General features: G+C 41.0%; 1 protein-coding gene across 8 annotated transcripts in view; it reads left to right on the top strand.

Moving 5' to 3' along the window:
• The window catches only part of XPNPEP1 (X-prolyl aminopeptidase 1), a 63,071-nt gene that overhangs the window by 26,686 nt on the left and 11,458 nt on the right, over positions 1–24,927 (top strand). For 7 of the 8 annotated variants that reach the window (XM_072621837.1, XM_072621800.1, XM_072621850.1 and 4 more), the window contains 11 exons: positions 959–1,022; positions 2,327–2,431; positions 4,606–4,698; positions 5,593–5,736; positions 9,673–9,768; positions 11,844–11,925; positions 12,390–12,600; positions 20,540–20,629; positions 21,099–21,149; positions 23,029–23,087; positions 23,271–23,348. In XM_072621837.1, the coding sequence (XP_072477938.1) occupies positions 959–1,022; positions 2,327–2,431; positions 4,606–4,698; positions 5,593–5,736; positions 9,673–9,768; positions 11,844–11,925; positions 12,390–12,600; positions 20,540–20,629; positions 21,099–21,149; positions 23,029–23,087; positions 23,271–23,348 (1,073 nt within the window). Of the gene's footprint in view, positions 1–958; positions 1,023–2,326; positions 2,432–4,605; positions 4,699–4,805; positions 5,178–5,592; positions 5,737–9,672; positions 9,769–11,843; positions 11,926–12,389; positions 12,601–20,539; positions 20,630–21,098; positions 21,150–23,028; positions 23,088–23,270; positions 23,349–24,927 lie in introns of those variants that run through there. The other variant, XM_072621859.1, reaches the window with a different exon arrangement.

The raw sequence follows: 24,927 nt of genomic DNA, 5'->3' as shown, positions 1-24,927 counted from the left end.
AATGAGATAGAGACTTAGGTCATAAGGCTATTTAGCTCTCAGTTGGAGCAGTTGTGGTGTACCAAGATCTGAATTTGAATTCTAAAGCTCACTAAACTACTGTCTGACTCAGATCCCCAAATGTAAAATATTAAAATATTAACACTTACCTCTGAGGATTGTGAGGATTAAATGAGATAATATTTGTAAAGCACTTAGTGCAGTGCCCACCATTAATAAATCCTTCCTTCCTTCTATGTGATGTTGGGCACGTCTTGACGTCTCTGTCTCACTTTTTCCACTTATAAAATGAGATTAATAGATAACCTGTATTACCGCATAAACCTATTTCGAAATACATGTTACAGTATAAAGGTCTTTATGAAACACAAAGTGCTATATAAAAACCAGCGATTTTGTTAGCATACTTCACTTCTGAGAAAATAGATTTTAGGTGAAACGATATTACAAAGGGTTGAAAATTCCAAAAACTTAAGTGTTTATACTTATGTACACAGATTAAGGAAACTGTATTCCAGGGAAGTTAATGGCAGTGGGACTCAGGTGGTGACTGGCATTTTCTACTGGCTATTAGGTTTGTATCTTTAGACCAAAGGAAGTATTATATCTAGGCCATTGTCATGGCATCCAGGTCCTGGTATTTTTTTGTTGCTTAGGGCAACCTAAGTGGGGCACACCTGTATTGTCTGGTATTCCCTTTGCTATGTTTATCTCCTCAAGTAGATTGTAGTCTGCTTCAATGGACCTTTTACACAGACACACACACACACACACACACACACACACACACACACACACACACACACACACTTTTTTTGTAAAGGGGAGGGGCATCCTCCATGGTCTCTGGCATTGTGGAGCTTATAGATGATGTCCAGTAAAGATTACATTGATTTTTTGTTATATACTGCCCATGGGGTGGCTGTGTTCTCTAATGAGTGGCCTCTTTTATTTCCAGAGTGAGTATATTGCCCCCTGTGACTGCAGGCGTGCTTTTGTATCTGGATTTGATGGCTCAGCTGGTAAGTTATCACAAACTTCCATCTGTGTATGCACGTATGTTTCTTCCTCTTCCTGACAGTAATTGGACTAGGTGTCAGGGTGTGTGTGTATGTGTATATGTGTGTGCATGTGTGGTATATAATCCAAAATAAAATGCACACCGGACATTCCCTGCTTTGTTCCTGTTGTTTAGCATTGGGTCCTGAGTTTCGCTGTGCCCCCTAAGCTCTGCGCCTGTTTTCCTCCTTACCCTTTTGCTCACAGAGCAGTCCTGTTAACTCTTCTGTATGGGACTCCCAAGTAGATGGATGCTTGTTGGCCCTTTGGGGCACAAAGAAAAAGACTTTATGGCAGGTCCTTTCTGGGCTTTGCCCTCACTTATCAGTTTTGTGTGTGTGTGTATGTGTGTGTGTGTGTGCGCATGTGCACACATGCACGTGTATGTGCTTGCCTTTTTGTGTTTGGGTTGTGGACCCCTCCAAATAGTTAAAATTGCAAGCCGGTGATTTAGACATCCAGGACTGAAGACCCTTTCCCTCACTGATTAGCTCATTGTTTTCTTTCCAGAGGCCTTCACTGGTTTGCTCATATTTATCAGTTGTGTCTGATACTCTGTGGATGGCTTCAAGCCTGTTACATCCAGTGCAGGCTGGGGGCAGTAGTGGGAAAGGATACTGCATGTTGGTATAACAAGTTCAGGGTGCCCCTCCATATTAATGAATGTGATTTCCCCCTACCCTCAGTAGGATTGGTCTGATACTTCTCTGGGGCAGGTTGGATAGGGGGATTTCAGTGGGAGATTAAAAATTAGGGAGCTGAGAGACCCCTTAGGACAAGTATGTGGTAGAAGAAATGAATTGGTTTCTGTTATGTGTCAGAGTGGACCAGTAGTGTCTTTGATGTTTAGAAAGAACAGAAGCCTCAGGAATTTCAATCCAATCTCATTTGGGGTTTTTGAGATTTTTATTTTCCTTAGCACTTCCAAAGGTCTTGGCTGATTTTGAGTAATGAGTTCTTTTCTGTAAGTCGTCTCCTTTGAGTGTTTGGCCCTAGTGCCAATCTCAATGACCTCATGGTGCTGTTTAATTTTATTTTTATGTAACATAGCCCTGGTGTTAAGTAAGTTTCAGCTCCAGGATCATCTCTGAGCCAGACAGAATAATGGCAGCTGTGGATATTTTCAAGAAATGGATTTTCCTTTTTGTCACAAAATTTTACCCTCTCTGTAGTGACTGGGAAGCTCATCATGGCTGTGTTTTGTTGGTGAATGATTTTATAAAAAAATGTTTCTCTTCTTTTTGCTTCTCCCTCACCTCTGCCATAGGTACAGCCATCATCACAGAGCAGCACGCAGCCATGTGGACTGATGGACGCTACTTTCTTCAAGCTGCCAAGCAGATGGACAACAATTGGACCCTCATGAAGATGGGTGGGTAGGGGCTGCCTGATGCTTGCCTAGACCTAGCAGGAGGCAAGTGGAATATTGCTTTGCTGTCCGTGGGACAGCCGAAGAAGGAGCTTTATTAGGCAGGGTCACAGGCACTGAGAAATCCTTCCTAGTGCTCATTCTCAGGGTGACAGCAGACTCTTTTTTGTATCTTGACCTCTGGTTATATTAGCTTTTTTAAATGCTCACCACTTTTTTTCATCACTGTGTTCAGGGTGCCATGCTAGGGCACCTGTGAGATACACAGAGAGGTTCTTTGCCCTCATTGTGTTCTTAAGGGAACTAAAGCATGCCTGATGTAACAGTGATCTGGAAAGTGCAGAGAAATACAAAATAAAATACTCTGTATGATCAGGGGTAGGAGACATCACTTTTAGCTGGAAGCAATCAGGAAGGCTTCATGTTTGAGGTAGAATTTCAGAATAGTCTTAAAGGATAAGTGGAAAAGATTAAATGTAAGAGATAAGGGTGGGGATGGAATCTGAGAATGGATAATGTTATTAACAATAGTATGAAGGCTAGAAAGTATTGAATATTTGGGGATGAAGATTAGAAAATGTCGAATGCTCAGTGAATGTACTAGTAGTTTCATGATAGTTTTTCCTCATTGTGAAGTAGTGATGTGGGATCCCCCAAGGAAGGGTGGTAGGGAGGGTTTTCTTGTCAAATAGTCATCTTTCATCTACTTATCGAGGACTTGAGTGGGTACGTGGTCTCCTGGTAGATGTATAGGCCCAGGTTCAGTCTTCTGGAATCTATCAAGTGCTTGAGATCTAGGAGGATCATGGAATATCAGAAGCAGAGGTTTTGTATGCTGTTTCCCTACCTTGTATGGAGTAATGAATTCAAAGCCCATAGGATGTCACTGAGGGCAAATCAGGGTAGGATTTGAAGGATTTCCTATGTGGAGTTATAAGTACTCTTGCCGGTGAGAACATAGGAGTGGAAAAAGAGGTCCCTTTTTGCCTAAAGGATAGGTGATGTTCAGAATAGAAATTAGGAAAAGATGGGGAAAGTAAGAGGCCAAAAATGCTTGACATTTCTTGTTCCATAGAGGAGAATAATAGGGAAAGTAAATTCTTACGCAAAACATCCTGGGGAGAAAAGTCTGGGGAATTCAGTGACTGGACAACGACACCTGGGCTTCTGCCAGCATTCACTTGATTTATCTGGGGGTAGAGCCATATAGATTGGATTTGAGCAGCCAATCAATGTGAGTTCCCCCTGGAGTTTGCCCAAAGAGAAACTTCTTGCCCTCTATTTCTGGAAATCACATGACTTTTCCTTGTGAATTTAAGACCCAAAATGAAACTTGACTAATTAGTGGCTTGGTGGTTTAAAAAGAGTGGGGAGGGGAGGTGGAGAGCAAAGAATAAAGCAACAGACTAAGGTGTTAACATTGAGGATGCTGGCTTTTTTTTTTTTTTTAACAACTTTGATTCTGTTTCTTATAACCCATTCCTTAGAAACAGTCTTTTGCCATTTTTCAAGAGAGATATGAATCTTAGTAAGTTGTTAAGGGTCCCACTTGGGCTCAAGTTACTTTGTTTATTAGAAAAATCTGTGGTGGCCTCTACAGTATTCCTGGCTATTAAAATGACTTTGCTATTCAGAGCCTTGTATGATGCCTTTAAGGTATAAAGCGTAGCCCTCCAGAGGTTACCTTCAGCCTCATTCTGTCTAGAATTCCTTAAGTAACAATCCTCGTTTGTTGCCACTTGGAAGTTCTCATTGTTTGTGAAATAGTATGGTGAATGGGTCCTGGTTCCTAATAGGTGCTCATCTTTCTTACCTTCTGTCAATAGGAGTAGATAACTTAGGATTTCTGAGGTTATAGGGATGATACTATTTGTCCATCTTCCTAAGGATTTCCCTTAGAATAAGGTTAGTATTTGCCAGGGAGATGGTATAGGGATAAGATTTGTCATTTGGCGGAATTCTCTTATGCTCCATATATTTCTAATTCATTTCTTTCAAAGCCATCTCATCATCTTCCTTGACTTAATGAGGTTCAAATTTCCTAAAGCATTCTAATCATTTTTAGTGAGGAGAGTGATTAATTAAGACCCTGCCATAGGATCACCAGCATTTAGTTTCTTTTTAGGTGACGGGACTGACTTCGCCCAATTGTGAATTGTTTTTGCCTGTTCTTCCAGGTCTGAAGGACACACCAACTCAGGAGGACTGGTTGGTGAGTGTACTTCCGGAAGGATCTAAGGTTGGTGTGGATCCTTTGATCATTCCATCAGGTTAGTGAATATGATTTGTGCTAGTCTTGGTAACAAAGTGCCTGTTAGAATCTTGACTGTCGTATGAGACGTTACAGTATGACAAATGTGCCTTGATGGGTGGTAGGTTTGTGATTCAGAAGAATTAAGGAATTCTGAAGCTGAAGGGGATCTTAGAGATTAGCTGATCATTTACCTCATTTCACAGTTGAGAAATCTGAGGTCTGGAGAGGACGACTCATGTCAAAAACCTGGTTCTTCCAGGAGAACTTTGTACACAGCAACAACCACAGTGTGTGAAGAATTTTTCTGGTAGATTAGTACTTCATTGCAATGCAAAGACTTAAAGAATTCCCCAAATTCTCTTAAGGCAAAATCCAGAGGTAGAACTATGGAATTCGATCGCAGAATGAAGCAGACCATTTTCTTTTGTATTATGTTTTGTTTTGTTTTTCTGATTTCTCCCATTCATTTTAAATCTTCTATGCAACATGACTAAGGTAAAAATGTATTTAATAGGAATGTATGTGTAGAACCTATGTGAAACTGTATGCCGCCTCAGGGAGGGGGTGGGGAGGTAGGGGGGAAGGAGGGGAGGGAGAAGAAAAAAGATCTAAGATATATGGAAGTGATTGTAGAACACTGAAAACAAGGAAATAATAATTAAAAAAGAAAGTTAAAAGATAACAACTTGGTTCTTATGATTTCTCTATATTGTGATCTTTTGCCAATATCATGCAATAAGACAATTTTATGATGGAGGAAAGGGAGGGGGTCCATCCGAGGTAATGTGGTTAGTTCCTTCTCCCCCATGTTTCTGGTTTTAGAGAAAGAGTGGAGAAAGAACTTTGGGAAGAGGATTCAGTTTACCTCTGTTCTGATGTGTTTTCATGACTGTACTGTTGATTTTCCTAGATCAGTGGAAGAAGATGGCTAAGGTCCTGAGAGGTGCAGGTCACCATCTCGTCCCTGTCAAAGAGAATCTTGTTGACAAGATCTGGACAGATCGTCCCCAGCGCCCTTGCAAACCTCTCCTAACCCTGGGCCTGGATTATACAGGTTAGTGCTTGGATTTTCCTGCTTCACATTTTCCACTTTCCCATCGTCTTTATTAAAGTCCCTAGAATCAACTTTGAGTTGTCATGAGATTTTCCTCTCTCCTGGCATGATGTGGCATTTGATTAAAGTAATGGTTCCATTCAGCTTGTAATGCCGCTTAATGAGGCTTGGTTTATTCTTACAAAACTCTTTTGAATAGCCCTTTTCTTCCTTGTTGTTCTGAAAGCAATGTTCTTTAGTTCTGAGTTGCTAGCTGTTGCCCCTCTAGTTTATTTACTCTTGGGAGCAGAGCTGAGAGTTTTTCCTGTCCCTCTTAAAGTGGTATTTGCTTCCTTACTATTTTTCTCCTTTCAAATTTTAGATTGTGAGCTGGAGACTTTGTGTTGGGGGTAGAGGGGGAGAAGGAGGAAGGGTAGCTCTCACAACCAGTTAGTGTTGGTAGTAGATAGTGAGTGAAGAATTTGTAGGTAAAGCTTGTGAATCAGCTAGCCCCAAGGGAGTGAAACTCAAGCTATAGGGAAGGGAATTTTAGCTATGAAATGTAAAGGGAGGTGGGGTAGATTGTGGAATTTAGGCACACTGCCCAGAAGGGGTCTTGGGAAGATAGTATGGAAGACCAGTCTCCTGGCTAGTGTCTTAAAAAGCATTCCATCCTCATTTTGTCAAGATAGTAGAACCCCCAGTTTCTTCTTCTGCTCTATACCCTTGGAGGGTCATTAGGTACTTGGTGTACAAGCCCAGTGACACAGGGTTAGGTTGACATTTTCTCTGTGAATGTTTTGATTATTTTCTGGAGCCTTGACTCCCAACAGTGGTTTAGAGGAGGGAAAGGTGGGTAGTAGTGAATTTTGTTTCCCAAATGCCTGCCCTACTGGAAAACACCAAACTTATTGACAAGTAGTGACAGATGCTGGGAGTTGACTTTCCTTCCAGAACTGACAAATGCCCCAAATCTCAGTGTTGAAGGCTTGGTAGGAAACTTACTGCATTGGAGAGGGCGCTTCTGGAGAGTGCAGCTAGTCCTTTTGAGAGGTACAGATACTTGTAATATCCGACTGTGCACCTGCCTAATAGGAACAGATATAATTTTAACAGAGCAGTTTACCAGGAATTATTAACTGTGGTTACTCACCAACTTCCTCCTCAAAGTATTGCCCTATGTCACTTCTACCCCATGTAGTCTGACTTCCAAACTCATCACTTATCTTAAACTACTCTCTTCTAAAGCCAGCTATCTCCTAACTGCCAAATCTGATGACCTTCTTTCAGTCCTCAACCTTCTTGACTTCTCTCCAGCCTTTGACACCGTTGACCATTCTGTCTTCCTGGATATTCTCTCCTCTTGGCTCTCTTCCTAACCAGTGTGTCCACTCCTCAGTCTCGTTGTTGGTTCTTCATCCACGTCATGCCTTTTATGCAGGAGTGTATCCCTAGGCTTTGGACTTTTGTTCTCTCTTAGTCATCTCATCAACCCCCAAGGGGTCTAATTTCACTTTAGGTAGATAATTACTAGATCTATATATGTGCAGCCTTAGTCTTTCCTGAGATTCAGTATTACATCTCTAACTCCTTATTAGACATTTATAACTGGATATCCTGTAGACATCTCAAACTTAATACACTATGTCCAAAAGTGGATTCATTATCCTTCTCCTTTGAACTCTTCCCTCCTTCCAGACTTCCTTATTTCCTGGAGACACCACTCTTCTTATAGTCACTCATGTTCTTAATTTCAGAGTCATTTTCAACTTCTGATTCCCCATCATACCACCCCTAATCAGTTGAATCTTCTGGTTCCTACCTCTCTACATTTTTTGCTTCCATTTTCTTTTCTTAGATGTCAGTGCCTAGTTTAGGTCCTATTGTGGTAGTCTCCTAGTTGGGCTTTCTGTATCACTTCTCTCTCCTCTCCAATCATCTTCCACGTAAAGTATAAGTTTCATTATGTCATTGGTTCTCATCCCCAGAGGTTTTCAATTTATCTCAGAGACCTCAGTTTCCTCAATGAGATATTTGGATTATGTGATCTCTGAGAACTCTTTTAATATGAAATCAGTGCTTCTGTGATCCCTTGGAAGATCGTAACTGGTGTGTATGTCATACTGACTCCAAGAAGCTGTAGCATGCCCAGTGACCACACCCTGACAGATGGGTTAAACCAGGTTGAAGGTAAATGACAGCACTCAAACCTGTTGATGAGTTAGGGGAATGTCTTTGCCAAGCACGTGAAGGCTATGTCAGGCATGGTGAAATGGGCAATTTGAGAATGAGAACAATTTGTTCCAATGGTCATGGAAGTGACTGAAGCAGGCACCGTGGAGGACTTAGAGCTTGGTTACACATTGAAGACACCAAGGTCATCCACTGCATCCTTGGCCATCATCAATCATCCTGACTTTGGTCCTGCTGTCGGACTTTGATGATTGTGGAAGAGAGAGTGAGGCTGATGACTTTGTGCTATCCTGCCTCACTTTAATCTTACTCACATTGAAGTCAGGACATCACCTCATGATGTAATTGGTCCTCTTTGAAAATGAAGGGCAGACAACAATAACTCTACCCTTCTCCTCTCTCTGAGTATATCATTCCTGCTTTGGCTTCATAGTTAATAAGTATTTACTAATCACTTAGTCTGTGTCAGACACTGTACTTAGTGCTGGGGATGTAACAAAAGGCAAAAAATAGTCCCTGTCCTTGAGGGACTTATAATATAATGGGGAGAATTATAGGGGAAGCTCACAATCTAATGGGGAGATTGTAGGATCTCATAGTTCTAGAGGTAGGAAGGACTTCAGAGGAATTCTGTCCAGTCTTCTTATTTTATAGATGAGGAAACTGAGACATAGGGAGGTTAACTAACTTATGTAAGGCCACATACATAGAAGTGTTAGAGCTGAGATATGAACTCAGGCCTTCTGATGAAAGAGATCTTATTCTTTCCTTAGTATCATGCTCCTGCCTCACTATAGTTATATATGAAACCTCCCATTTTTAAGGCTTAGATATTTTAAGTGATTTGCCCATGGCTGTACAGTAAGGCTCCAGATCTAAAGTCATGTCTCCTAACTCTAGTTCTACCATGCCTCTAGTACCTGACTCCCCTCCCCAGTGACATCAGCTCGAGAGGCCTGCAGTGTGTTTTCATTAGTATCAGTCTTAATGGAAATCCTAGAGATTGTTACAGCTAGATAGGAACTCAGTTTGTCATCTGGCCTTCAAGACTTTCAGGCATTACCTCCATTTTATAGAGGAATGTAACTGAGTATCATTTGTTATTATTTGTCTTTTGTCCTTGAAGAAGACCATGATATCAGGAAGATTTTTGTCATGACTTTCAAGTGAATTGGATTTAAGTGAGGCAAGGCTGTGCACAGTCACCAGCTTCACTCCTCAGGAGTTATCTGGGTCCAAATATAGATCAGGACGACTGGGGATGGCCCTGGATGCAGTAGAAGATGTTGGCTTTTTTAAGTTAAGGTCTTTCCCGGGTCTCAGTTTATCTGTGATTAAGGCTAGGTAAGAAATGAGGCAAAGAATTGTCTCTTTTACCAACCACTAGAAAAAGCTTTGTCAGGAGAGAAAGCTCCCTAAGGTCCTTTGCTGCAATGCTGTCAGTTTCCCTTGAAAATAACTGGAAAACAGAGTATCGTAAAACTTACCTGATCTGTCTGTTTGTACAGCCACTGGGTAATGGAAAAGGACAGGGATGAGTAGAACTCATCTTTCCTGTTTTCTTGGGCTAAAAAAAAGCTCCCTTTTCTCCAAAATTGAAATTTTGTTGGATGCTGGTGGAATTGTGGAAGATTTGATATTGCACTTTTTCTGCCCCCTGGAGTTTAAAGTCTAGTACATTATATTAGACTATGGTAGCACTTCTGCCATGAGAGGATTTCCTAGAAGAATGGACCTTAAGTTTAGGGCTTTTGTATATTTTAGGTGTAGCCTGGAAGGACAAGGTTGCTGACCTTCGAGTGAAAATGGCAGAGAGAAAAGTGGTGTGGTTTGTGGTCACCGCCCTGGATGAAATTGCATGTGAGTACTCTGATTTCACTGTTTGGGTGTGTTACTTGAGCTTATTGTAGGTTCCCTGGAATCTCTTTGCTCACATCATTTTACTTACTGAGACGCTGTGGAATGAAGAATGGTTCAATTACAGTACCAAACGGATACAGGAGATGGCTATTAAGATTGCATGGTGGGAGAGACCTGAGGGAATTTAGCTTGTGGAGGATTAATATTACCATTCAGAGGCTAAGAAGAACCAGGTGAGTGATAGCTACCCGCTATTGGTCATTGTTCACTAGATCCAAAAATGGAAAATATGGCTTAAGTATTCTAAATCATTCTCTGTCCAAACCATTCCTCTCCAGTGTTACAGGCATTTATTTCTCCCACAAGAAACAGAGACTTCTGGCTATATCTATAAGCTGTAATAGGAATTTGTCAGTTTTCATCCCTGAAGTTGTCTGTACCTGATTCTGGAGTCTGTGTTTACCAAAACAAGATTATGATTTGAAGGGATCTCATAAGACCCATTTACTTTCTCCTTGGCTCTCTGTTAAGTAGAAGAGTAGCTTACTTTTTATCTTAATCTTAAGAGAAAGTCTGCCTTCCCCTCCCTGCCCCCCATCTCTGAAACACGTATGCCTGCTTTCCATCTTCTGCAGTTAAGAAATTCATGCAAAATTGTTAGCTTTGTAACAGTACTCTTAGAGTAATAGATGGAAGTTGTAAAGAACTAAATTCAGGCATAGTGTCAGAAAAAAATCAAAACAAACTTCTAATAATCAGAGCCATCTCCAAGCAGAATGGGCTGGATACTAGGTTTCTTCTCGTCGGAGGTCTTCATGTAAAGTCTAGATGACTGTTTGTTGGGTATGTTATAGCTGTTCCAATTCATGTATGGCTGCAGGATCTCTTCTAACTGTTGAATTCCTTAATTCTCTGAGATGGATCTAAAGTGTGAAGTGAGCTTACCACAGGATCATGGTTTTATATGAGAGCTGGAAGATACTGCAAATGCCATTTATCCTAGACTCCTCAGCTAGATGGCATAGTAAATAGAGTGCTGGGCCTGGAGTAGGATTTTTTGAACTCATTTTCCTGAGTTCAAATCTGGGCTCGGACACTTAATAGCTGAGAGACCCTGAGCAAGTCAGTTAACTGTGCTTGCCTCAGTTTCCTCATCTATAAAATGAGCCAGAGAAGGAAATGGCAAACCACTCCAGTATATTTACCAAGAAAACTCCAGATGGGATCAGGAAGAGTCAGACACAACTGAAAAGTGACTGAACTGAACCTCATTTTATAGGCATCTGAAGTGTGAAGGGACTTGGACAGCATCTCTTTCATGCCCTTCATTTTACAAAGTGGGAAACTGAGGCTAAGAAATGGCCTGCCTGGATAGGTAAAGGCAGGGCGGGATGGGCAGGCTCTTGCCAGGGGTCAGTGTCATGTCAGAATTCTGGGTGGCACTTCTCAGTTCTGGTTTCATTCATATCCTACAATAGCTCGCTGTTTTCAGGTATGTACTTCTAATTGGGACTCATTGAAACTTACAGGAAGGCCTGTACTTGGCTTCGTTTGTGTTTAGCTTTGTTTTCTTGTTTTCCTTGGAGGTTGTTTATGACCTCATTGAACGAGCAGGAGCCTCTCTTCTGACGACTTCACTCTTCCATTGGTGGGAGAAAACTCCCACCCTACCCTATGGGGGGAGGGAGTTTCTTCTTCAGCTTGCTGTTGTGAGCCTGAGGAAAGGAGCTGGGGGTGAGGGTACTGCTGAGCAGAGCAAGGCAAGGGAGTTAGTCATTCTAGCTGTCTTTGTCAGGCATTTGGCTGGATTTCCCTTCCAAGGCTCTATCCCTCTTTCCCCTGGAACCTGTGAACCTTCTGGCTGGAGACACAGTTTGGGCGCCATCGTGTGGTAAAAAAAGCCCCAATGAGTCACAATGGCTCAACATGGAATGTAGGCAGTTCTTGACCTGTGCGTTTATTTTTCTGTGGACTTTGGCTGCCATTCCCCGAGTCCTTTTCTCTTCCCAGTCCTGGCACTGGTTTCATATTTCATGCTCACTAGGTAATGGGGGCCCCTCTGTTTTATTTTCCAGGGCTGTTCAATCTCCGGGGTTCTGATGTGGAGCACAATCCAGTATTTTTTTCCTATGCGATCATAGGAACAGACACAATCAGGTGAATGCAACACGTAGCTACTCACTTTTCTTTCCTGTTTTTCTCTTGGGCCTGCCCTTCCTGCCTCCCTGCTTGCCTTAGTCCTAGATTGTATAAACACTGTCTAGGGACATGCTAAACATGGCCAGGTAAAATGGGCAAAGCTCTTCTCCCCCATGGAGCTCTCTCTGCTTCACTCTCTCCCTGCCAGCACCACTGGACTCTGAGTTGCTGCCTGTTTGAAATATCTTCCTTCTGCTGCCCCAGACTGTATAAAATCATCTGTGGCTTTTCTCCAGTAGGAAGAGAAAGTCCCCTAAACCATGAATAATAATAAGTGTACAAGTAGTGGTATGTTATACTCTCTGTGGGGCTGATAGGTTCTCTGGCCGTGCTCTTTGTTGGCTCATGGTCGTTCTGTTTTCTTCCTCTCTTTCCTTCCCTGTGTCTCTCTCCTTCTGTCTCCTGGCATCCTTGCTCTTCAGGCTCTTTATTGATGGAGACCGGACCAAAGCACCGGATGTGAAGGAGCATCTACTGTTCAATTCCAGCCTGGCAGATGAGTTTAAAGTCCAGGTGGTTCCTTACAAATCCATTTTGACTGAGCTCAAGGCCATCTGCACTGGCCTCTCCCCAAAGGACAAGGTGTGGATCAGTGACAAAGCCAGCTATGCTGTAAGCGAGGCCATTCCCAAGGTGGGTGTTATTTGCTCCCAGTCCTTTATTCATTCCTCAAGTTGTGCCACTGTGCTTAGGTTCCTGACCCCCAGTAGTTCTTATTGGAACTGAGCCCCATTGTCTCTTTCCCTCTGCTGTCCAGTCATCAGTTTCTTTGGAAACTATTGTCAGATCAGAATGCTGGTTTTGCCCAATTTCTCTAGAAATAAATTAGACTCAAAGGAGAAAGGGGAGGAAGAGCCTGGAAGCTGGGACATATGACAGACCCCCTCTCCTGCTCTCTCCCTCCCCCCAGCAAGAATTTCTATCTAGGGATGGGGAAATACCACAAACCCTGCAAAGATAATAGAGTAAAGGATTCATTTGCAAGCATATATTTTCTTTTGAAAAGGACCTGGGTCTAGAGGAGGGGTGTGCCAGGCCCTTGGTATCTGAGTGATTGAGCTGTGGAGAAGACTGAGGAATCAGCATAGGCTTTATGTTATTTGTGGGCTAAGGGAGCGATGAGTGAATTCTGGACCCCAGGTCGAGGCCCATTTAGTGGACCCTCAACTAGAAGAGATATTGCAATATTAGCTCTACCAACTAGAAAGGCATTGCAATAGTCTAGGTGAAAAGCGATGAAGGTCTGTAGGATGGTCATTATAGTAAAAGTAAAGAGAAGAAGATGGGAGAGAGAAATCTAGGAAAGACCTGGCAACTAGTTGGATGTAGAGGAGAGAGAATAAAAAGATTTGTGGACAACTCCAACTTTGCAAACTTAGGTGACTGGAAGGAATGGAAAGATAGAAATAGAGAAGTTAGGAAGAGGAATGAGTTTAGAGGAAAAGATAATGAATTTCATTTTGGACACAATAAGTTTGAGATGCCTAGGTGACAACTAGGAGTTGTTGTCTAGCAGGCAGTTGTTAATGAAGGACCTCTGGAGAGAGAAGAGGGCTGAATGGAGGAAATGAATGAATGAAAAACCATTTAGCAGAGTGATCTGCATAGAGATAATCGTTGACTCTTGATAGGTCACTGAGAGAAAGCACTGAAAGGGAAAAGGAGGGAGCCCATGGTAGATCCCTGGAGAATACCTACCCATAGGGGACGGGGTGAGATTTGGATGTTGATCCTGCAAAGGAGATTGGGAAGATGAGGGAGGTAGGAAGAAAACCACAGCTCAGTATCACAAACATCCCAAAGAAGATAGACAGAGGGAGAGATCAACACTATCAAATTTTGGAGAGGTCTAAAAGAATAAAAACTAGAAAAAGCCATTTGGATTGATAAATAAAGAGATATTGGAGACTTTGAGAAGGAGGAAGCCAGATTTCAAAGGGGTGAGAACTGAGTGGGAGGAGAGAAAGCAGAGGTACAAAATGTTGAGGTTTTTTTTTTCTAGGACATTGACTGTGAAAGAGAGGAAAGATATCAGACAACACTTTGAGGAGGATGGTGGGGTCAAATCAGTTTTTTAAGGATGGGAAAAATTGGACATGGTTGAAAGCACAAGGAAAGGCATTAGTGGGTGAAGAAAGGTTAAAGACTGAATCAAGGGATAAAGATCATGGAGAGATTGATAGTGGAAGGAGAAGAATTACCTCATCCTCTGAGACTGGAGCAAGGGGAGGGTGTGTGGAATGACACATGAGTTGATTTGTAATGGAGGATGGGGAGGAGAAGGAGTAAATGAAGGATGACCTTTTTTTCCCCTTTCAGTGAAGTTTGAGGCCAGAGCCTTTGCTTGTCTTGAGAAGAGGTTTAGAACAGTCACTGTATTCAATGGAGTTCATTCAAGAAAGAGAGTTGATCAGGAAAGTGTGATAGGAATGTAGCAATGAGGGTCCAGATGAGACTGGAAAAACATGAATTTGCAGCGATTAGGGGCTTTCCTCTAAGAGTGTTTAGCAGCATAGAAACAAGTGGAGAAGGTGAAAGGAAAGTAACCCAGGGCTGGGGTTTGGAGAGGAATGAGAAATCATGGGATAGTGAAGCTCTGTGGTCGTGGAAGGAGGAACCTTGGGAAAGCACTTTATTGCTTAAACCTGTGAGGTTTTTTCCTTAAGAAAAAAAGGGTTCTTTGTTGTGAAATGTCTTGTACTTTTGATCCCTTTTGTGACCATTAGAATATTTTTCCTGTTGAAATAGTGACACCTGCTGTACCAACTAAATATCTTATTTGCTCTATTATGTTAGAACTCTTTTTCTGAAGCTAATTTCCTTTTGGTGAAAATAAAAAAGCATAATGATTCCAATTGGATATTGTAAGTTAAAGTTTTTGGTTTTTTTTAAACAGAGGTATTCCTTGTCCTGCTTGGGTAAGGGGTGGTGGTGACATGCAAAGGGGGTATGAGAGAGATAATTCTTTCAGGCTTAAGGAGCATTTTGGATGATAAAAAGAAGTATAATAGTTTGGGTAGAAAGTATAATGAACTGGCATTGGAGAGATCTGGTTCTTGCTTTATTTTTATTTCTAAATTTATTTTGTTTTATTAATTTGTTTATTTTTCCTTTGGGCAAGCCCTCAAAGTGAGAGTGTGGGGCTAGGTGACTTTTGCAGTCCCTGAAGTCTTTGAATATTTTGAGGCACGTAGGGCTCTTCTTTGCCCCTAATTTTTGAATTTTCCCAAAATTATTAGGGTCTGTTCTCAATAATCAATATCCAATGTGGTTCACCAATTATATTGGCATTCCTGGGAAAGAAAGGGAAAGTAATAGGAGGCCTTGCTGGCAAGTCCCCACCAGCACTCAGTTCCTGAGACCAGGGAGAGCATTCTGTTCAGTGCATTGATAAAAAGACTCACGTTGGTAGGGAAATAAGTATCAGATGTGATCTTTCATTGAACTGATCCTCATGGATGCCTCCATAAACTGTTAGCAACCAGAAATCTAGCACAATGCTGGCTTTAGGGTAAGTAGTATCCCCTCTCTCTACCCCTAATGAAATGTAAGCTCCTTGAAGGTGAAGATGATTTCATTTTCTTGCAGTCATGTTCCCAACTCCTAGCACAGTACCTGGAGCATAATAGGTACTTTCATGCCTGTTAATAGATTGATTAAGGAGAGATTGAATCAGAGATTTTCAGAACTGGAAGTGACCTTATTAGTCATCTAGTTCAAACCATTTATCAGAGGAATCCGTATTATTACATATTCACTAAGGGTTCATCTAGGCTTTAATTAAATACCTCCACTGAGATGGAATTAACTCTCTTCTGAGAAAGCCTGCTTTGCCTTCAGATAGCTCTGGTGGTTTGAAAGGTTTTCTCTGTTAACTTCAAGCTTAAACTTGCCTTTTTCTAATTCCCATCCACTCTCTAGTTTGCATTCTGGGACCAAGTAGAACAAAACGACTTCCTTTTCCACATGCCAGCTTTTTAAGACTTGAAGGCAGTTATATTCCCCCTTAGATTCCTTTTCTCAAGGCTAACATCCCCAGTTCCTTCTCTGATTATTTCATAGACCATGGGCCCTTGCGCCATTCTGGTTGTGCTTCTCTGGGTGCTTTCTAGCTTTTCAAAGCTCGGGTCTTTAAAACAGGGTACCCAGTGAACCCAGGGGTCCAGACATGCAGGGTCCAGGGTCCAGAGGGACTATCACCTCCTTTTTGTCCTTTTTCCTAGAAGTTATGCCTCTCAATATAGCCCAAGAACACATTCCTTTTTTTTTTTTTACTACCATATCACTCTATTAAATCATATTGAATTAGTCCACTAAGACTAGATTTTTTCAGATGAATTGCTGTCTGGCTTAACGCTTCCCTCTCCTTCTTTCTTCTGATAATGATTTCTTAAGTCCAAATTTAAGCTTCCACTCATCCCCATTAAATTTTATGTTATGAAGTTTAGCCCAATTTTGTAGCCTGTTAAGACTTTTTTAGATCCTCACTGTCATTCTGTGTTTTAGCTACCCCTCCTAGATTTGCTTCATTGGAAGATTTGAGAAGAATACTATCTGTATTTTCAACTCTGTGATAGAAATGTTAAACAACTCAGGCCCAAGGACAGCTCTCTGGTCCACTTTACTGGATACCCCTTTTCAATGTGACATCGAACTATCACTGATTCTTCTTTGAGCTTGGCTATTCAATGAGTTTGGAATCCATTTGATTGTATGGTCATGCAGCCCACATTCTTCTGTCTTTTCCATAATAATAGCCTGAGATATTTCTTTAAATGCTTTGCTAAAACATAGATAACCTACGTTACACATTAAACTGGCGTACCAGTTTAATCGCTTGGCCAAAAAAAGGAAACAGCATTAGTCTGACATGACTTGTTCTTGATGGAGCCGTGGTGGCTCTTTGTAGTTACTGCTTCCTTATCATACCATATCATACCATATCAATACACACACAATTACATACACGTCCACATACATATTTGCATATACATATATATGCATATGTGTATATAGGTAAATACACATGCATTTTGTGACATAATATTCATTTCTGAATATATGCCTCTTCCTCTCCCCCAGCTCCACGAAGTCATCCCTTTTTAAACAAAGATTTAAAAACAAAGGAAAAACTGTTTGGAAAAACTAAACTACACATTGATGATGGCTGACAATATATGCAGTATTCCATACTGAATAGTCCTTTACCTTTCCTAAAAAAAGGGAAAAGGAAAACTACATGTTCCCAACCTTTATCCAGGGACGAGCTTGATTATTATAATGATACAGTATCTAGTTTTACTTTGTCCTTTAAATTTACATTGTTGTTTTGTTTGTGCATATTATTTTACTGGTTCTTCTTATGCGCTTCAGTGTCCGTTCATGTGTCTTTCCATATTTTTAAAAATTCTTAATATTCACAATTTCTTGTGGTGCAGTAATATTCTGTTACATTCATATATTACTATGTATTTAACCATTCCCCAGTTAATGGACACTTAGGGAGTTGGCTGCCAGGTCTTTGTTTACACACACACACACACACACGCACGCACGCACACACACTCACTCACTCACTCTCACTCTCACTCACACACACACACACTCACACACACACTCACACTGCTTCTGCTGCTGCAGGGAATATTTTGTTGCATAGAAGGCTCTTCTTTGTGCCCTGCCTTCTCGGTTAAAGGTTTTGGCTATCTTAGTAAATTTTTATAGCATAATTTTAATTTGCATTCTGGAGGGGTTGAACCAGTTCACAATATTAATATGCAGGTTATCTCACAGCCATTTCAGTGTTGATTATTTCCATCTTCTCTCATCTCTGCAATTTGCTGGGTATGAAATGAAACTTCAGAGTCATTTTTATATGTATTTCTTTTATTCTGAGTGATCTGAAGCAGTCTTTAATAGGATTTCCAGTAGTTTGGGGGCAACTAGGTGGCACAGTGGATAGAGGGTTGAGCCTGGAGTCAGGAAGACCTGAGTTAAAATCTGACCTCAGATGCTTACCATCTGTGTGACCTCGGACGGATCACTTAACCCTCTTTGTCTTGGTTTCCTCATCTGTAAAATGAACTGGAGAAGGAATGGCAAAGCACTCTAGTATCTTTGCCAAGAAAATCCCAAATAGGGTCATGAATAGTTGGACATGACTGAAATGACTGAACAGCAGCAAAGTTGTGGTGGGTGAAAGATAAAATGACTGAGGAAACAAAAGTTTGATCTGCTGAACATATTGAGTTATTAAGCAATGCATGGTGATTGCCTAGCAAATTGCTTAGGGCTGGACCCCAAATGCAGGGGGAGATAAATTGTTATACATTAAAAACAATCAAATAAGACCAATTAATTAAAAGAAAACAATTAACTAGGATACAAGACTATGTAATCTGATTTTTATTTGGAGGAAATGTTGGGGACTTTCTAAACTGAGGGGAGGTGAATGAATAGGCATAATTCCTTGAAATCAGAAAAGGAGGTATCCCATTCCTCCCAAGTGTCTGTGAACAGTCAAAGGAACATGGAAACAATAACTGATTGATCAATATGGGATCAGTTTTCAGATAAGACATACAGGTTGTTTGAGATGTACATTTGTGAGAAAACTCCTTTCATCAGTCTTTGGATCTGACAGCAGGTAGAGGTGGTCCGTTTTCCAACCAACCACGTAAGGCTAAATTCAAGTAAAATAAAAGTGTTCTCACAAGACAAATTTTGGACTAGACCCATAATTGAATATAAAGGGAACTAGCTCCAAAATTGAGTCACAAGTTGGAGTCACTGTGGTTCACTCAATTCCCACAATTAACTGCTTGCTGTCCTAATCCCCTCAGTTCTCTCAGTTTGAAAGTCTTCCTTTGAGAATTATTTGTTCCCACACAGAGGCTAGTCATTTCTTTAATAATATATCCTAGAATTTTCTCAGGAATTGCAATCAAGCTCATTCATTTTGGATTTGCAGATTCTGTTCTCTTTTCTTTTTGGAAAATCAAAACCATATTCTAGGCCTATAGTACCTTTTTTATTTTCTATAACTGTTCATCTGTTACTTTCTGTGGTTCAACAAAGACATACATCAATCCCTCCCATCCCTACCCGCCTACCTCTGCCCTGAACTCAGAGATATATTCCATTTGGTTCACATGACCTGATTCATTAAGAGCAATTAGTTGTTTCCTTATTTTTTATCCTGTTATCAACTTCCTATTGTCTATTTTTGCTCTTTTATGTCCCATCCAAAGGTCATTCTCCTTGATGGAGAAAACAGAAGCCAAATAAAAATTAAGGAGTTCTACCTTCTCTCTCTTTCCATTATCCATTATCATTGTCCCATCTCCCCTGCAGCAGAGTACCTGTCCCTTCTGTGAGCATGGGATTGGGCCACACTTTTATATCCATTCCATTGCCCACTTTCCTTTTATCTTCCATATATATCTTTTGAAAAGTGAAGTTGGTTGGTGAGTGTTTTATGTATTTGCATGGGTCTCTTCAGGTAACATTTCTTTTTCATCTTTTATCATAAACTCTACAGTTTATGAATCCTCACGTTCCTATCATTTGCATCCCAGCAACCAGCTCTTTCCTTTATAAATCAGACTTATAATCAAATTCCCCCTTCTTGGATCCTCCACCTTTTGAAGGATGGAATTTTCATTATATCTGGTTGAGAAATTGTTATTGCAGCTTTTGGCAGAGAAAGAGTACCATCCAACAGATGTTTGGAAAATTGAAGTCTCTCCCTGTAACCTTCCCATACCCCTATGCTAGGCCTAGAATTTTTTTTATTAAATTTCTCATGGTTTCTCCCTGTTTGCTCTGCAGTACATTAGGGATAGAGTTAGGGACTTTACCTATGATGTCTTTAGTGTCAGGAACTTCTGGATGATGAAGCACCTTCTCCTAGTGCAGTTCATCAACTTATTGCAAGTTCCACTCTTAGAGAATTACTTTGAATATTGAAAGATTAAGTCCTTCACTCAGTATCATACAGCCAAAAGTCAGAGGAAGGATTTGATCCTAGTTCTTCCTAGCTTTAAGACCATCCCTATACTCATTATGCCGCATTGTTTCTTCTATGGTATACTATGATGAAAAAAATCACATCCATTTATTGTACCATTTATCTTTTTCTGAAGGCTCTCCACCATGCTTCCTCTTTTTCTGGTTTTCCTTGTTAAGAGTATTTGTCAGAATTAGAATTAGAAGGAACCTCTTACTTCAACCTCTTACGCAGCACAGGAATTGCTTCCACAGCATCCTTAATGGGGCCCAGCCTTCCTTTTTGATGTCTCATTTTATTTTACTTTGTTTTTGTAATATGAACAAAAGACTAGTCACTGTGTTGTGTTATGAACAAAAGACTAGTGTCTCCTATTGGTGTTAGAGTAATAGCCTTTTGTAGTTATAAAGGGCCAGAATTACAGCCCTTAACAAGAAATTCTTCACCAAAGTGGTTGTTCAGTGTATGACTGTGCTCCCCAGAGGTCATTGTTTATGTCCTTTCTGTCAGTTAGTAGAGAGATGACCCTGATGGGTTCTAACCCAATGTTGCCTTCTGCTGTAGGAACACCGCTGCTGCATGCCATATACCCCAATATGCATCTCGAAGGCTGTGAAGAATTCCACAGAGTCAGAAGGCATGAGGAGAGCCCATGTGAGTAAAGGTTTAGGATGTGTCTCTAGACCCACAAGGGAGGTTCCCCCCCTTAAGTTTAGCAGTCTCTGTAGTGACCTTGAGCCCTATGTCAGCACGGTCTCTTTAGGGAGTCTGTGGCTTTCCTGCTGTTCCATTATCATCATGCTCCGTCTTGGTCCAGTGTCTGAAATGATTTATTTTTTCTATTTGCCTTGTTTATTGCAGAGATGGCTAGGAAGCAGAGGAGACTTGGGGTCTTAGGAGTTCTTTACTGATTATATCATTCCTATAAAACTATTGTTGCTTCCCTCCTCTTCAGGAACAAGTTTTGTGGTGCTGCTGAGACGTTTTCAGAGGCGGGTGCTTCCTTTGTGGTCCATTAGTTGCCCAGGATGCCTTACGGAAAGTTGGCATTTCCCCTTTCTTCTCTTTCTGTTTCAAATTCTCAGCATCGATTATGCCTCTGTTTTTATCATTCCTTGTATAGATCAAAGATGCTGTTGCCCTCTGTGAGCTCTTTAACTGGCTGGAGAAAGAGGTTAGTTTTTTTTTTTTTGTAACATATCTTGAGCCCATGGTGAATCTGTATTTAATATCTGTGAATCTGTAATTCTCTTCCTGCTTTCTAAACCACGGGTTTGATTTCAGGGCAGAACCCTACTGGTTGGTTGTACTTTCTAGGATTGGTCCTGGTGAGGGGATTTTACAAAAAAAAGTTGCTTCCACTTTGAATATTTTATTAAGGGGTTTCAGAGAAGAGGTAAGGGGTGAAAATATTATCTTCACCAGTTATTTTTCCTTGGGAAGGACTTGTCTTGGAGCGCTCACAATTCCATTGTGTTCACCCTTGTAGAATCCTTCCTTCCTTGTATTTTTCAAAATGAAGCCCAGGAGGTTGACTTGTTACCATTTTTGTTTACAGTCTGCTTTAAAATCTGGCTGTACTTTTAGTAGTTAAGATTGCAGGTGCTAGTTGAAAGAGCCCTGAATCTGGAGCAAGAAAACTTGAATTTGAGTCCTGGAAGTTAGCTTGGGAGTGCCTCGAGAACAGGGACTGTGTTTTTGCCTTTCTTTGTAACTCCAGCACTTAGCATAGTGCCTGGCACCAAGTAAACCCTTATTCAGTGCTTACTGACTGTCTGGCTCTGCCCATTCACTAGTTCTAGGACTTTGGACAAGCCCCAGGAACCCTCTGAGCTTCTTTCTCCAACTGTGTTCTGTACATTGTAATCCCTGCCCTACCTCATGCAAGACTGTTTAGAAAATTAAATGAAACAGTATACATGGAAGTGCTTTGAAAACCATAAAGCCCCATAGGAATATGCTTGGATCCTTTCAGGAGCTGAGATTTTATTGGTGTGAATATGCTTTCTGTTCCTTAGCGGACTGTTTCATGAGTTATCATGACCAGAATCATCAACTTTCATCATGATGAACACTTCCATATTTAGCTGGGCTCATTTGTAGATGCTAGTTTGTCATTGAGTCCATGCTGGAAACCTTTGCATGTTGGTAGGGCTATAAGAGCTTGTGTTCTAATGACTGTAACTTAGAACCCAGGGTCACCATCCTACGTGACGAGGATAGGACTTTACTGGAAGTGTTTAGTGTTATTTATTCTTCAGAAAAATGCCTTCGTGAAAATTAAAATTGTAACAGGTGTGGATAGAATCCTAGTGATTTAATTCTAAGAGTTCTTGACCTGAGGTTCTTGAACTTGTTTAAAAAGTTTTCTTGGATAAGTATTTTGACATAAATTGATTTCCTTTGTGAACCTATGTGTTTTTTAAAAATACATTTAACCACATTATTCTGAGAAGGGGCTTAGGGGCTTTACCAGACTCCCAAATGGGCCCAGGACACAAAAATTAGTTAACCCCTGATTTACAGCTAGGCTTCTGAACTGACTGCATTATTTATGCTGCATATTTCCATTGGGCTGGAACCAATTATCATATTTTACATAATTATAACTTTGAATAAGGAAATTCAGAAACATGCAGTCATTTCAGGGGATTCATTGTTCTCCCCACTTGGGACTTAATGGTAGTCTAATCCCTACATTTTATGGATGAAACAGACCAACAGAGCTTGAGGAATGATTTACTCGTGATCTCTAGCTGGTTTGCGCTGAATCAGAATTAGAGTCCAGGTGTCCTGGCTCCCAGTCCAGAGCTTTTTTCCATCATACTGTAGATATATTTCAGTTCAAGCAATTTACTGAAATTAGGTGCTTTAAAAATCATGCACACATTGAACTGAAGAGGGCATATGCTGTATCTTTTAGAACTGTATCTGTCTGCAGTCTGAGACTTTAGAATGAATTAAGCCTTTAGCTTGCCCCTCTTCCTACATGTGCAAGGTAATTAAATTAAGTTTTAATTTTCCAGATGATTTACTTTCTGCTTCCTTGTCAGGTTCCCAAAGGCACTGTGACAGAGATCTCAGCAGCAGACAAGGCAGAGGAATTTCGTAGGTGAGAAATTCCAGTGTTTTTTGGATCTTCTGATCTGTTGGCTTCTGGGGTAGGCAGACTGAGAGGCTGTGAGGCTGTGTGTGGGACAGAAGCTATGAGGTGGGCTAGTAGCAGTCAGTCCCTGAGGGGCATTTAGGTGTCGGGGTAGCCCCAGCTGAGAGTGACAGAATTCTTCTGTTTCAGGCAGCAGGCTGACTTTGTGGACCTCAGCTTCCCAACGATTTCCAGTACCGGACCTAACGGCGCCATCATTCACTACTCGTAAGGGATATGGAGGAGCCTGCCAGTGGCCTTGGTGCTGCTTCCATAGCGGAGTCTGATCAGGGGAGAAAAGTTACTTTGTGAGAGGCTGTTAGCACCCATGCTAGATTTCCATCCAGCATGTTAGATTAGGGGAAATACATTATTCCTTCCTTGCACCCATCCCATTTAGGGGGGAGGGAAGGCTCTTGTGATGGCTGGTAAATCTGTGACCTTTTAGTCTATGTCTTGTAGTCCATGGGTATAAATAGTAGCATGGGAAGGGCTCTGGAGTCCCCTGGGATGAGAGGACTTGGATTCAAAACCCATCTCTGACCCTACCTCTGTGACTTTGGGTAATTCACTTTATTTCCCTGAGCCTCTGTTTCCCTGAAAGGATGATATGTCAGCACACTAATTTCAAAGGATCTCCTGGGTTCAAATTTGATTTAATTTAATACACTTTTATTAGTTCAGTTTAGCAGTCATTTATTAAGTACCTACCTAAGTCCTAGCACTTAGGCACTGGGAGGGATGTGGAAATGAGTAAGAAACAATTCCTTCTGTTTAGGAACTTACTGTTGAATTGAGGCTGATAAGATGCATATGCAAGTAATGATAATACAAATTAGACTAGGATAAACTGTTCCAAGGTCTGAGGAAGAAAAGGCCATCTTAGAAATAGGGGCCTCAGCTACAGGCTTCTAATTGGCCAGTCAGTCCCAGGCCATTCTCTTTCTTTTTTTGGTTTTTATGTCTTTTGTTTTATATCAAAGCCACATCTGGATAGCCATCCCATAATTGTGATAGTATTATTATGTTATCATAGTATATAATCATTAATTAATTTCATTCATTAATGATTATATAAACATTCCTCATTATTAGGAGGTCATATTTGTAAAAGAGCTTAGGAAGTTTCTGGTACGTAGTAGGTGCTTAATAAATGCTTATTCCTTCCTCTTGCTCCTCACCCACCTTAGCTGCAGAAATGATCCTTCCTGTGTAATGAAAAACCATTAATTAAGCAAAGCCAAGTCACCCAGTGACTCTCTGACAGTGTATTTATGTCCAACTGTTCATGATCCCGTGGACCGTAGCACACCAACACGATCCATGGGTTTTCTTGGCAAAGATGCTGGAGTGGTTTGCCATTTCCTTCTCTGGCGGATTAAGGCAAACACAGGTTAAATGACTTGCCTGGAGTCACATAGCTAGTAAGTGAGGTTGGATTTGAACTCAGGAATTCCTGACTCTAGGCCTAGCACTCTATCCACTGAGCCACCTAGCTGCCTCTAGGTCAGTGCAATCAGTAGATTGCAAGTAGGTATGCTGGGTATTTTCCCCAACTCCCAATGGAAGGGTGTAATATTACATTAGTTGTTCGTTCATTATCTGAGAGAATGAAATTTTCAGGTCTGTTGTATTTCCTCAGTGTATATACTACATACTTAGGCATCAGTATATTTTTTGGGATGCTGGTTAGGGGATATGAGCCATAAGAACTAAATTATCCCCCTTCCCCCCAAAAAAACAAAACAAACCAAGACAAAACCAAACAACAACTTCTAAAAACCGTCTCAGTTTCTTTTCTGAGTTC

This window comes from Notamacropus eugenii, chromosome 1 (assembly GCF_028372415.1).
Source record: "Notamacropus eugenii isolate mMacEug1 chromosome 1, mMacEug1.pri_v2, whole genome shotgun sequence".
NCBI classification, from domain to species: Eukaryota; Metazoa; Chordata; class Mammalia; order Diprotodontia; family Macropodidae; genus Notamacropus; species Notamacropus eugenii.
This window is presented reverse-complemented; position numbering and strand designations above follow the sequence as displayed.